At 40.8% G+C, this 13,070-nt stretch overlaps 1 protein-coding gene across 8 annotated transcripts in view; it reads left to right on the top strand.

The window, feature by feature from the left end:
- The window catches only part of MBNL3 (muscleblind like splicing regulator 3), a 106,976-nt gene that overhangs the window by 76,929 nt on the left and 16,977 nt on the right, over positions 1-13,070 (top strand). For all 8 annotated transcript variants that reach the window (XR_004622371.1, XM_034649245.1, XM_019803454.2 and 5 more), the window contains 2 exons: positions 10,963-11,154; positions 12,184-12,420. Coding sequence is in view for 7 of the 8 variants with exons in the window: in XM_034649245.1 (XP_034505136.1) it covers positions 10,963-11,154; positions 12,184-12,420 (429 nt within the window). In the remaining variant the exon portion in view is untranslated. The remainder of the gene's footprint in view (positions 1-10,962; positions 11,155-12,183; positions 12,421-13,070) is intronic.

The following is a 13,070-nucleotide window of genomic DNA, read 5'->3' as shown; positions in this document are numbered from 1 at the left end:
ACACATAACAGGTGGCATTGATGAGTCACTGTAGTTTTGCACCATGATCCTCTTTTTCCAGAAGGTCCAGATGGCTTTAAGTAAAATGAGTAGATTTCATTGCCCATATTGGTAGTTTGCCAAAAACATTTGCCTTGGAACTCAGTGTGATTAATTACATTGATAAATTAGTTCCCAGAAGGTCATCAGTGAGCTCCTCTGAGCTCTTCTTTGACCTTTCATAATACTTCATATGGTTGAACTCCTGCAAACTCTTTCGTTAGCTTTCACACACTGCAGTATTTTAGTTCCTCCCTATTTCTAAAGGGGTAGGGAGGAGAAGCTGTTGTAGATTCTGGGAATAATATGAACAAAACCACAGAGAAATGAATGTGTGGGGTGAGTCCAGAAAATATGAGTAGTAGGGGAATAAAGCAAGGGAGCTTTTCACCCACCGTTATTACTACTCTTGGCCTCTCGTGGATGTCCCCAATTTCAGACTGAGCAAAGAATGGGGGCCAGATTGTATGACACACCTGAGCCCAGCATGTATTTTTTTCCTTAGGTCAAGAGGCAAGCATTGGGGCATCAATCAAATGCCCGGTTTCAGGGAATCAGAGAGCAAGGCCTGGGACAAAGTAGGGGTAAAATCAGAAGGCAGACTATTCATCTTCTGTTCAGCCTCCAGGAGAGTCTTTCCATTCCCTGTCTCAACCATTCATGCATTATTGACCATGCTGACTCACCCTGGAGACTAGGGAGTGGCTTTTGTCAGAGTCCAATAAGAGATCCATTGAGTTCTCCAGCCTCTTGTGCTTTCTAATTGAATTCTGCATGCTTTCTATAATAGAATACATTTCCCTTTTTTTTCTTCCATGAGGGTAATTTCAGATTTCAGGCTGCAGAATATGACTGATATGACTCACAGGAGTGCAATTTATTTTATAGCATATCGTAAGATACAAGACATTACTTAGAAGACCCCAGGGAACAATTGGAAATTGCTTTTCTACCTTGTAGATTATTTAACAATAGCTGTTGTGATGTGATAAACTGATAAAAGATTAATTTCTGCAGTTATGTATACAAAAAACTAACCCCGAGATGATTGATATGATCCTATTTTGTGGTCTAGAAAGCTTTGTAGGCGTGTTGTAATTGCACTAGTGTGAGCAATTTTAAGTGACATTTACCAGTCTGATTTGAAAGAAATGTTCTTTATTATGGATCTTGATATTACCATGGAAGTAGCATATGATTTTACTTGATTTTTCGGGTACTTACACTCCCCAAACAACTCTCTATCCCTTTTAACCACCCCCCCACCACCCTGATAATCTGATTCTTCTCCCTAGAATAGTCAAGCTTTTGTTTAAATTTCCAGTCCCGGTATTTGTATGGTTGCATATTAAGCCCCATTTGGTATCACTGGCTTGAACTTCAGGTCTTTCCACAAAGCTTACTTCCATCTGTTTCTAGGATACCAAGAGAGCACATCTGCTTTCGGAAAATTGAGTATGGTTTGCTTATTATAAGCCCCAGATAAAAGGAATGTCAACCTAAATGGGATGGTAGCTAGAGAACAGATTCTGTTCAGTGTGACTGAACAATGAATAAAAGCCACACCTAGTCAATTTGAGCGGAATGCTTGCCGTAGCAGGCCAGTTTGTTCACTGTATTTAACAGGTCTGAATTGACATTTGCTAGTATGAAATTCTGCCCCTGAAAGCTTTTGTTAGCTTTATTAAGGAAGTTTAGCAAGTGAGACAAAGGGCGTGACTCCCCAGTGTTTTTCAATGCAGTTAAGAGATAGTTTGATGTTCACAGCAAAAAAAAAAAAAAAAAAAAAAAAAAAAAAAAAAAAAAAAAAAAAAAAAAAAAAAAAAAAAAAAAAGAAAAAGAAAAAAAGAAAAGAAAAGAAAGAAGGAAAGAAATTATGTTTAAGAACTCCCCTGGCATAATTAGGAGGCAAACAGGAGCCCTGTAGAAGAATTTTAGGGAAATCAGACACACTGGATCGCTCTCAGGCAAACTAATGTTTTTAAATTTCAATTTCACAACCGGGAATGTTCATTACAGGAGGAAGGATTCTCACTGGTGGATGTAACGTATGCATGTATAAACTGCATATGGTGTCATAAGTCTATTAAAAACATTTCTGATTTAGACATCTTGCATAATCTAGACCTATCCATGTCTAGTAAACCCCTTTAGTTTCTCTCTTTGTGGTGATGCCCATGGAAACAGTTCTTTACACGCAGGTGAACTTGACTGACCCAGTCAAGTGTATTCACCTGATGATTTATATAGAGGTTATTGGTTCAGCCATTGGGGTGTGCCAAGTCCCCTGGTCTGCTATATGTTTTTCATGGCTTGCATTCCTGTGGCCAACACCCTGTAGGGTGTTTCAAACCACAGAGGCTATCAACATGGGTTCCACTCCAGACTTGTCCTTCATTACAAATAGTATCATCTGATATCTGTCTGAACCCTCCCCACCTTTTCACATCATGTCTATAACTCTGTGTACCAAATACATAGATACATTTCCCATAAACAAGCTCGTATGTTTATCTGACATTAATATAGCAAGAAATGAAGGCGAGGTAGCGTCTCAGAACCAAAAGGGGTAAAACTAGGAAGTTCCAGTGGCTAGGAGGAAGGGAGATACACTGACAAGTAATAGCTAGAGACCAGCGTTTTGAATGCTTTTTTCCCTTAATTAATTAGGAGCTATAAGGTGTTGTATTATTCTACGAAACTTTGGACTGCAACTGTCTTAAGCGAATAAAAGCAGTGTTGCAAAATAATTTATTTACTTTTTCATTTTTGAAAATGTTAAGTACTTAAATGATTCGGTAAAGACAAAGGATAGGATCCTTCCCTAACCATGCTACATTCTACATTTTGGCAATCACATCAGAGTTACAGGTTTTCTAGTTCACACAGTTCATATATAGTTCATATGGTTCACATACAAAACTAACTTCATTGGCTAAAGTGTCTTCTATCTCCCTATTGTCATGGCTCTTTTATTAAAAGTTATCATGAGGGGCTCCTGGGTGGCTCAGTCAGTTAAGCATCTGTCTTTGGCTCAGGTCATGATCCTGGTGTCCTGGAATCGAGTCCCAACGTTGGGCTCCCTGCTCAGCGGGGAGTCTGCTTCTCCCTCTCCCTCTGCCCCTTCCCCCTCACTCGTGCTCTCGCTCTCTCGCTCGCTCAAAATAAATAAATAAAATCTTTAAAAAACTAAATAAAAGTTATCATGATGAAAGGTACCGGCAAGCCATTTTGTAGATTTAATGGCAAAGGAAACCATGTCCATATTCCAGATGACCAGTCTCATGATCAGTACAGAAATTACAATGTATTTTAATGAAGGTTGTTCAGAAGATTTTTCAGTTTATCTACTCTGGAAATGATAAATGATGGCATTTAGTTCTTTCTTCTCGATGTGCTTACCTCTGCATGTTTTTTAAAATGATTTTTGCAAAAACGTTTAAGTTGGTGACAACAGGCATTACGTAATTATCAGGTTAATATGCTTTTAATAGAATTACGACTGTCATTATCATGTGCGGTTCCACACTGACTGAGGTTGACCAGGTCACATCACAGGAGTGCATGGGGTGCAACTAGCCCCAAATTCGTCTGGGTTTTACCGTGTTTGCTAAAAGGTTAGGCAAGATTTCACTTTTAGATATAGCGACTGAAGCCTAACATTTATTTATTTGTTCAGCAAATTGTTCCCACCGGTAGGCTTACCTTGAGGTTAGTGAAGCCTCGAGGCCCCTCATTTGCAGGGTCTCGGGCCAAGGCCTTGGGAGGAGACCTAACAATGTGTTTACAATGTGTTTGTAAAGTTTGCAAAATATATTTGTGTAATCTTTGTTCTTAAGACTCCGCTCCGCTCCAGTTGCCTAAACTTCAGGCCCCACGGATCCTAGATTCACTCCTGATTGCAATTACTGGTCCAAAGTAGAGAAATTATTCAGGTCCTTTCCCTAGGTTGTGTATGTCACACAGCCCGAAGCTCCTTTTATATTCGAACACAGTCAGTCACACCAGCAGTAAGTGTGCTGCCTTGCCCCAAGTCTGTTAATACACATATGTGAAACCTTGTTTGCTCGAAGGTTAAATGGAAATGCTACAATTTTGCAGCCAAACAGAGAGCATGTGTACGTGATCCCCGTTCCTCTGATAGTAACAAATCTCAACATTCTCCCGTTAACCTCCCTCATATATTCCCATGGGATAAATTCAACGTAATCTCCTTTCAGCCCATTTTGTGTCCTTCTCCTCTGGGGCTGCTTAGCTCCATTGGCTAGAGCCTAGAGCTAATGAGACCATGAGGGCCCGTTAGCTTGTCTGTTCTCGATCACCATCGAAGCCACAGCCAGCTACCTCAAAGCTGCTTGTGGATCCCCAGTGAGTTGAAGGCAGGAAGTTTGGAGGGCTCTGTGAAAATCTTTTTTCTGATGGAAGATAAAGCAACATCAACAATCAACAAAATCAGTACTTGATAATCTCACCTATTGGGGATGATTTTTTTTCCTATCAAAACCATCCTCCCATCCTCTTGCTCAGATCAGTGTAGTTCAGTAGGGAGGGCCATCAGGAGACCTAGTAGAAAGCCTGTGGTTGCCCCCAGCACCTGATCATAATCTTAAACTGGTTCCCCCCAAACGATCCTGTTTTGCCTTACTATCCTTTATGCATCTACTAAATATTTTTTAAAGATTTTTTTATTGAGAGAGAGAGCACACGAGAGTGAGGTGGGGGGAGAAGGGCAGAGGGAGAGGGAGAGAGAGAATCCCAAACAGACTCCCCACTGAGTGTGGTGCCCGATGAGGGGCTAGATCCCACAACCCTGAGATCATGACCTGAGCCGAAATCAAGAGTTGGGCATTTAACCGACTGAGCCAGTCAGGTGCCCTACATCTACTAAACATTTTAAACTCTTCTTTACCTAGTCTCTGCTCTTAAACCATTCTGTGGATGCCAGTCATATTAGCAATTTACTAGTCCCTTGGAACCACACATTTTGTAATAAGAAGTTGCATCTTTTGGTCTAAAGTATCACGAAGCCACTGTTTTTCAGAACTCTGCATTGGATACCTTCTGATACTGATGATTTAACCACTCTAGTTTAAAAATGCACACGTACGGGGTGCCTGCCTTCAGCTCAGGTCATGATCCTGGGGTCCTGGGATTGAACCCCAAATTGGGCTCCCTGCTCAGCGGGGAATCTGCTTCTCCTTCTGCCTCTGCCCCTTCCTCATGTGTATGCTCTCTCTCTCTCTCTCAAATAAATAAATGAAAAATAAAAAATAAATAAATAAAGACACACACACACACGCACACATTTGTGTATGCTTGCACGGACACACGTGTGTATAAAGTGTCCCGTGCTTCTCATACTGTTTGATCTAGGATTTCACATCTCCACGAATAGACAGTTTGGGGGAGACCTTCTTTTTTTTTTAAATTAATTTATTTTTTTTAAAGTTCCATGGTTTATTACTTGCATATAGCCTTCTGCTTGAAGTCTTCCTCAGTAGAGAGCAGAACTGCTGGATTTATTCAGTCTCTGTGCAACCACTTCTGATCCCTGAGTGTTTCTTTTGTTCTGTGCTGTGTGAATTGGATTTTTCTAACTGGTAAACCTAAAAGCAATCAATGGCTTAGGAATCGCTTTTCATTCAACTCAGTAAATATTTATTGAGCATCTACTCTGTGCCAGACATTTAGGAGGGTAAGAGGTAGATTAAAAGATAAAGTAGAAACAGTCTTTACCCTCTAGGAATGTATGATCTAACAATAGTAAGAATTAATGTTCTTGTGATCCTCTTAATTTCTGATTTCTACCTTATCTTCTGTATTTTTTTATAGCTTTGGGCTTTTCTTTTTTTTTTTTTCCTCTGTAGAATTATCTATTAGCCATGCAAGGTTTTGCTTTGATTTGTATTGTTGTTTTGGTGGTGGTGGTGGTGGTGGTGGTGGAGATTTGTTGAACTGTTGATACATAGCCCTTAGCATCCATTTATCCTGGCCTTGCATTGAAATGTTTATAGTCTCCAGGCTTCTTGCAACTTCTTTGCTTTTCTCAGCTCTTGCCATCCCCCCATCCATATTTCGTTTAATACCCTTTGTTAAAATTGTGATTTCTTTATACTAGTTATGGTGAATACTAGTTAATTCACCATTACATGGTGAACCACCATGTAATAATAGTCTTGTTCACTTTTCAGGAACAGTCAAAATTGCCTTGCACATCTAAAAAAAAGAGTCATTTGCCCTCTTGTCGAATTCCTACCCATAGTTACCATGTGGTGTTACGCAGGTCTGTGTTTAGACACTCTGTTGTCAGTGCTGGCCTACTTTGCAGCTTCTCTTCCACCAAATGTGGGCAGATCCATACTATGACATGTCCTCCCTTGCACGCTGTGTTTTACACCTTTCACACTCACAATCATCTATTGATCCTTTGCCTACCTTCAGTGCTTCCTCTTATTTGGAAACTTCTGCGATTAAGGTCAGAAAAGCCAGACCTAGATGAGGACAACTCTTCACTTTTGACCCTTGAATTTATTTTTTTTTCCTGGCTCTCTCTTGGGCCACAGTGACTTATTCATTAACAAGTATGATTAGAACATAAACACCACTATCAGCTTGCATCCGTTTATAAAGTCAAGTCTCTATTATTAAGGGACCAATTAACCAGTCTGGAGGCTCCACGGGCCTCCTGCAGTGTGCCTTTTGGCCACCTCAGTCCCCACAGAACATCACTCTGAGAGCATAGAGATGACCAAACAAAAACTCTGAAACAAAAATTATTCAGTTGAGCTCCACGCGAAGTTAGTCAAGTCTGGGGGGAACGAAAATTATACATATCAGTGTGCTTGGGGATTATCTAAGGACAGAGATTCACATGGTGACAGTGAATGGGACTTCCTTTTATACTATATAAATGCTTGTCAATGAGCAATAAAATTTAGGTACTATGAGTGCTAGTAAAAGTTAAGAGTGTTATTTTTCTGGTATTAAAATCGAGTCAACAAATCATTACCAAATGTTTGCCATCCTATAAAAGAAAATGTTTGGTCGTCCACCTCAAGACAGGAGCTCACAGAGAGAAGGCCTCAATTATGTTGACTTCTGGCCAGGATTAGCCTCAGTGACTTAAAGTATTTTGCATTCATCCAACAATAATTGTAACTGACCTTGGATATTACTGAAGTAGCTAGGAATAGATCTAAGCTGTTGGGGAGACACAAAGATTGCTTTAGCATAACATTTCACTTCTATTTTTTATACTAGTTTGAGGGATAACCCATTTTAAATAATAAGTTAACATTCCTAAAATATATGTGTAAACTAGAGATACTTATTTCATGCATATTTTTTTTATCGAGTTGTGTTACAATTCAAAGATGTTTCAGAATCCTTTAAGACCCAATACATCGTGGCTCCTGAAATTTTACCCTTACAAGATTCCATCTAGCTTCCCATTCTTAGTCACTGAGTAGTTATTGTTGTATAAAGAAATAGTTAAGAATACTAATTTTAGTACCAATTTAAAAAGACTGTAGTATTGGTTTCTAACACCAAACCTTTTCAACTTGCAGAATCTTGCCACAAGTATTAAATTTCTATACATACACATATAAAATTAGCTCTTTACTCCAAAAATTGATGGAGTGCTTTACTTTTTGGAATCCTCTAGAATGAGGGTCAGCAGTGGTTTCTGTAAATGACGAAATAGTAAATATTTTAGGCTTCATGGGACAAGAGGCAAAGTTGAGGGTATTATCTCCAACTTTTTGTTAATATAGGGCTCCTAGGGAGCACAGTGGGATTTATTTAGGGATGCTGAAATATGAATCTCATATACTTTTCACGTGTTTTGAAATATTATTCCTCTTTTACTTTTTTTCAACCACTTAAAAATGTAGAAACCATTCCCACCATCTGGGCATACAAAAGCAGGCAGGCCAGATTTGGCTCAGGGACTGGAGTTTGCCCATCATTGCCCTAGAACATAAGCTCTTGGACAGTGGGTCGTCCAGAGCCCAGCACCAGCAGTGACTTCCACGAGGGCTTTGAACTACCTGAGGAAGTTCCATAAACTTAGAGTCCACAGCTTTCCAAGATGTCCAGGATTAAGGAAGAATTGGGGCCACCATTCTAGAGACAATCACTGACTTTTAGGGGACATTTCCTTAGGCCGTGGTCATTCCTAGGTACCATGCAGTCTCTCTTGGGAATTCCTACCCTAGTAGCTGTTAGAGACATTGGGGATAAATAATTGTCTAGATGATCTTGTTATTCATGAGTCGGTTGTCTCCACCATTCTTGTTGGTTTTATAAGACTCAGGGGAAGCTGAAATTCCACACCTCTGGTTCTCAGAGGGAAAACCTTCTCATATTTTCAAGTATTTAGTAATTAATTTAGGTTCGAGTGAATATCTGAAACATATTTAAGTGTCCAGACCACTTCAGGCTATAAATAGAAATCAGATTCAACCTGCTAGGAACTTTTTTCTTTCAAAGGTTCTTTACCCCACAAATGGGTTCTTGTTACCTCAGCTGACATGAAGGACTACAGTAGAGGTATAGGCAGAATGCAAGTTGCGTATTAAAACTGAATGTGTGAGCTCTCAGGCTGCTTAACACATGTTCAAATTCATGTAATGGAGTGGTTTTCTTGGGGCAGAGGTGGTGGTGGGAAAACCAAAAATGTCCATTTGAAAGTAAGTAAGGGGGAACCCGGGTGTCTCAGTCAGTTAAGCGTCTGCCTTCAGCTCAGGTCATGATCCTGGGGTCCTGGAATCCAGCCCTGGGGCGGGCTCCTCGCTCAGCGGGGAGTCTGCTTGAGGATTCTCTCTCCCTCTCCCTCTGCCCCTCCCTCCTGCTTGAGTTTTCTCTCTCCCCCTCACTCTCTAATAAATAAATAAATCTTGTTTAAAAATTCAGTAGTTTTTAAAGAGAATCGTAATAATGGTTCTCACATATGTAAAAGGCAAAAAGCAAAAAGTATCCCGGAGAAATCGCATGGTGACTTCAATGAGAAATTTACTATGAACATCAGAGAGAAATGAGAATTGAAACAGAGTACTATGGTGTGGTTCAAATACAGAGTTTTTACCATGAGAGATTCTTGCTGATTTTGAGACAACCACAAATCCTCAAACTGATAAAACATGCCTTATCATGGAAGCATGCCTGGGCGGCTGTTTCCAAGAGATTTCCATCTCATTCTATAAAATAATATCACATCAGCTAATTCTTGGAGCTTCGTATCTCATTCAGTGAGAAGTCGGACATGTCCTTATAGCTTTACGTCACAATGCATCTTTGGGCTGGGACAGCCCTAGGTGGCTTGTCCTCCAACGTTAAAGCACTTCCCCGGACTGCACCATCATCTTTCCAGGCACCTGGTGTTGCCAGTGTGGAAGGACCAAGTTCTTTCTGGCCTTCCTAATACGCTAATTAGCTACTTTGATAAAATCATCTACGATCGAGTGCAAGTCGGGAAACCCCTTCCTTCCAGGTTGGCATGTGGTTTTTTAATGGGCTTCATGGCGAAGGTGTGCAGGTGAAAATCTCAAGTCAGGCCAGGGGGTGGGTTGGTGAATATATATTGCCCCTCACTTCGTACTCCACAGCCTCCCATTCTACCTGCATTTAAAGCTGTTCCTGTTCGTGTGATTTAGCAGAAGCTATGGGTACAGCTTGATGGTGCAGAAGATTCATTCTTTAGTGAAAGAAATTAAAAGAAAGCAGGAGAGGACACACGCCATTAGTAACACACAGTGAGACACCACCGGGTACGAACCAATGCACTGATGACATTTAGAGTCCCTGCTAGAAATGTGCTGCATTTAACCATGGTGTGTCCTTAATTCATTCAGTGCTTACGTTTCTTTTTAAACTGATTCTATCAGTCATTCACTAAGAATAGGGTACTCTAGTGGAGACAAGAGAACTATCAAAGAAATGAGAACCACATTGAGAAGAAAAGATGCCCGCTTTGGAACATGCTGGGAAATAGCACATAAACTGATAAATTACATGGTTATGGATAATAAAGGCAATACATATATCAAGCTCTTTGATATTAAGACTTCCACAAGATAGAAAAACCCATGGGAGCCCTTTCCATTGCTCACGCTTTCCTTTCCAAGTCATGCTCTAGTTGATAGACTTTAAAATCCTGTCATCTTATTTCTTCCTGCCTAACAGGGATCCTTGGAGCATTTTTTTAGGGCCCCCTTTTGGACTGTGGATATCATCTGGCCCCCTAGATAAAGACTGGGGCTGGGCAAGTCAGATTCGTTTGTGAAATAGAACCCCTAATTTTTTTTTTAAAATGACCATACCCATCTCATTTCGGGTGGACAGCAAGAAGTTGTTAGAACTCTCACCTTTCTTTAATCTACCCCTTTCTTCCACACTCCTTGCTGTCCTCCATAATTGACAGTGGGCCCAAAAGAGAACTCAGTTGTCAATAGGGTTGGTGGGAACTTTGACAGGCTTAGGGCAGGGCAGTGCTGATGAGAAAGAAGAAAGAATGGGGAATGAAGGGGCTTTCAGGAGAACCTGAAGTCGGCCTGCGAGGCACGTTGCCTGTGTATGTGATATCATCAGTGGCGTCAAACCATCCGTGGTTTTTAGGTTAAAAACAGAAGCGCGAGAGAAAAGACATTTCGAAGACATTCCATCAATGAGATTTAATTTGGCTAATTCATGACTTAAAATTGTGTGCCTGGTTTGATCAGTTTACCAATAAATTTGTTACTCAATGAGATTTGTTGGTTTAAAGCAACTCCTATGTGCGAATTAATATGAGACTAAAAATAGATCGGAAGAAACAATGGTAAATTTGGATATAACTTAGGCTTTTTGGAAGAATGTGTCTTTGTGTAATAATAGAAAGAATCTATTCACCTCTAATACCTTTTTTCTCTTTTACACATACAGACTTCTTTTCCTATGAATCCGTCACTTGCAGCTAATCCTGCAATGGCTTTCAATCCATATTTACCTCATCCTGGGATGGGCCTGGTTCCTGCTGAACTTCTACCGAACGCACCCGTTCTGTTTCCTGGAAACCCGCCTCTCGCATTGCCAGCAGCGGCTGGTCCCAAACTGATGCGTTCGGATAAACTGGAGGTATTGGTGTAGAAATATGTACATCCCCATAGGGTAGATATTAAGCTCATGCACAAAGCAACATTCTCAGAGCCCAGTGTTTTGAATGCTTTAAATCAGTGCACCTGAGTGTCTAGCTTATGGAGTACAACATCGGGGAAACGGCAAAGGTTTTACTACTGCAGTTGTACCCTGCTGTGAAGTGCGTTGATTCGGTTGTACAGCAGGTCAAACAGTGTCTTAGCATGCCCAACCGCGGACTTGGCTATGGAACAGGAAGCCTGGTGGGAACGCTCCCTTTACCCAGGCTCTCCGCTTTTCAGACTGCAATGAACTGTGTTGTTAAGGAGTCTCTACTTGCTAGAATAATCCAAGTGGGGGGATAAAAAAAAGTAGACGAATCTGACTCTCCATGAATGCGGAATGAGAAATGAGTATCCTAGTATCTAAACCTTTTTCTCCACCTTAAGAATGATAGACTAGATAATAAATATCCCCCCGACCTACGAAAAGGCAATCTAAAAGAAACTTCAAACAGCGTTTTGATTTACGGAAGTCCTTCAGTCTTCCCTTGTCATTCCTCAGAGATTGAAAGAAATAACTAGTCCGTTTCATACAGAGTCAATGCCATTGGCTGACTTAAATGCCTGCAAGTGTATCGTAATAGAATTTGATTGTACACGGAGCTCAGTCGTGATACACGACTTTGGGGGGAAAACTGCACGGCTCTGAGATAAAGACTCATCTTGGACTTGAGCAAAACAGCCCCCCTCTTGCAAATTTGGCTAATTACACTTCAGTCTGTGAATGAACTGGAAGATTATAAAGTGGTTTTCCACAATACTTCTAAGCACTTTTATTTCAACGTAAGAAAAATAGGCAACTTTCCTTCGGAGGGAGCGGAGTATTTTTTCCTAGGAGTAGATGTTTCCTAAATAGATGACAAAATCATGTAGACTACAGCTCTTGCATTCGCTGGCAAAATAAACAAAAACTAATCACCTTCCAGGCATCAGCGTGATGTGTGTGTGTGTGTGTGTTTTATTTAAGGTTTGCCGAGAATTCCAGCGTGGAAATTGTACCCGTGGTGAGAACGATTGTCGCTATGCTCACCCTACGGATGTTTCCATGATTGAGGCAAGTGATAATACCGTGACGATCTGCATGGATTACATCAAGGGGCGATGCACCCGGGAGAAGTGCAGGTACTTTCATCCTCCTGCACACTTGCAAGCCAAACTCAGGGCAGCTCATCACCAGATGAACCACTCAGCTGCCGCCTCTATGGTAAGTAAGAGGGAGCCGGGTGCTGTGGACTGTTGCGGGTAAATGATAGTATATCCCCCAACTTGTCAAATATCCTTGTACCCATGATCTTGGATAGTCAGGAATGGATCGTACTATGAATAGCCAGGGTTACAAGCTGGAAAAGAGAGAACCTATGTATTCTGCTTCATTCACTGATATTTTCTCGAGATAATCGTTTCAAAGCTTTACTAACGATTTTCATTGACCGTGCTTCTTTTTTTCCCATCTTTAGAGGAAGGCTAAATTATATCATTTAAACAGAAAATTATTTTTGAGTGGGTTTGATAGCCTAAGTAATCCTAATAACCGACAAAGGAAAGGCAGAAAGCTACCTCTCAGCCCCGCGAGCCACCTTCATGGACAGTTTGCTAGTAAGGTAGGAGGCAGGGAAAATATATGCAAAACACTCCAGTGTGATGGGTTGAGAAATAGGAAAATTAGAGTCACTTAAGTTGCTCATAGCTGTCAGTGACTTTGATAAGTGACTTGCGATTTCTTTTTTTGATATGGGCCTTTCCTTGTGTCATAGGGTATAATAATCCCAGTAAGGGACCAAACCCTGAGGAAATCTCATGTTTCCTGGCCGTGGAAAGGGGGGGAATACCCACCCACATGACCCTGAAGCCCAT

This window comes from Ailuropoda melanoleuca, chromosome X (assembly GCF_002007445.2).
Source record: "Ailuropoda melanoleuca isolate Jingjing chromosome X, ASM200744v2, whole genome shotgun sequence".
Lineage (NCBI taxonomy): Eukaryota > Metazoa > Chordata > Mammalia > Carnivora > Ursidae > Ailuropoda > Ailuropoda melanoleuca.
This window is presented reverse-complemented; position numbering and strand designations above follow the sequence as displayed.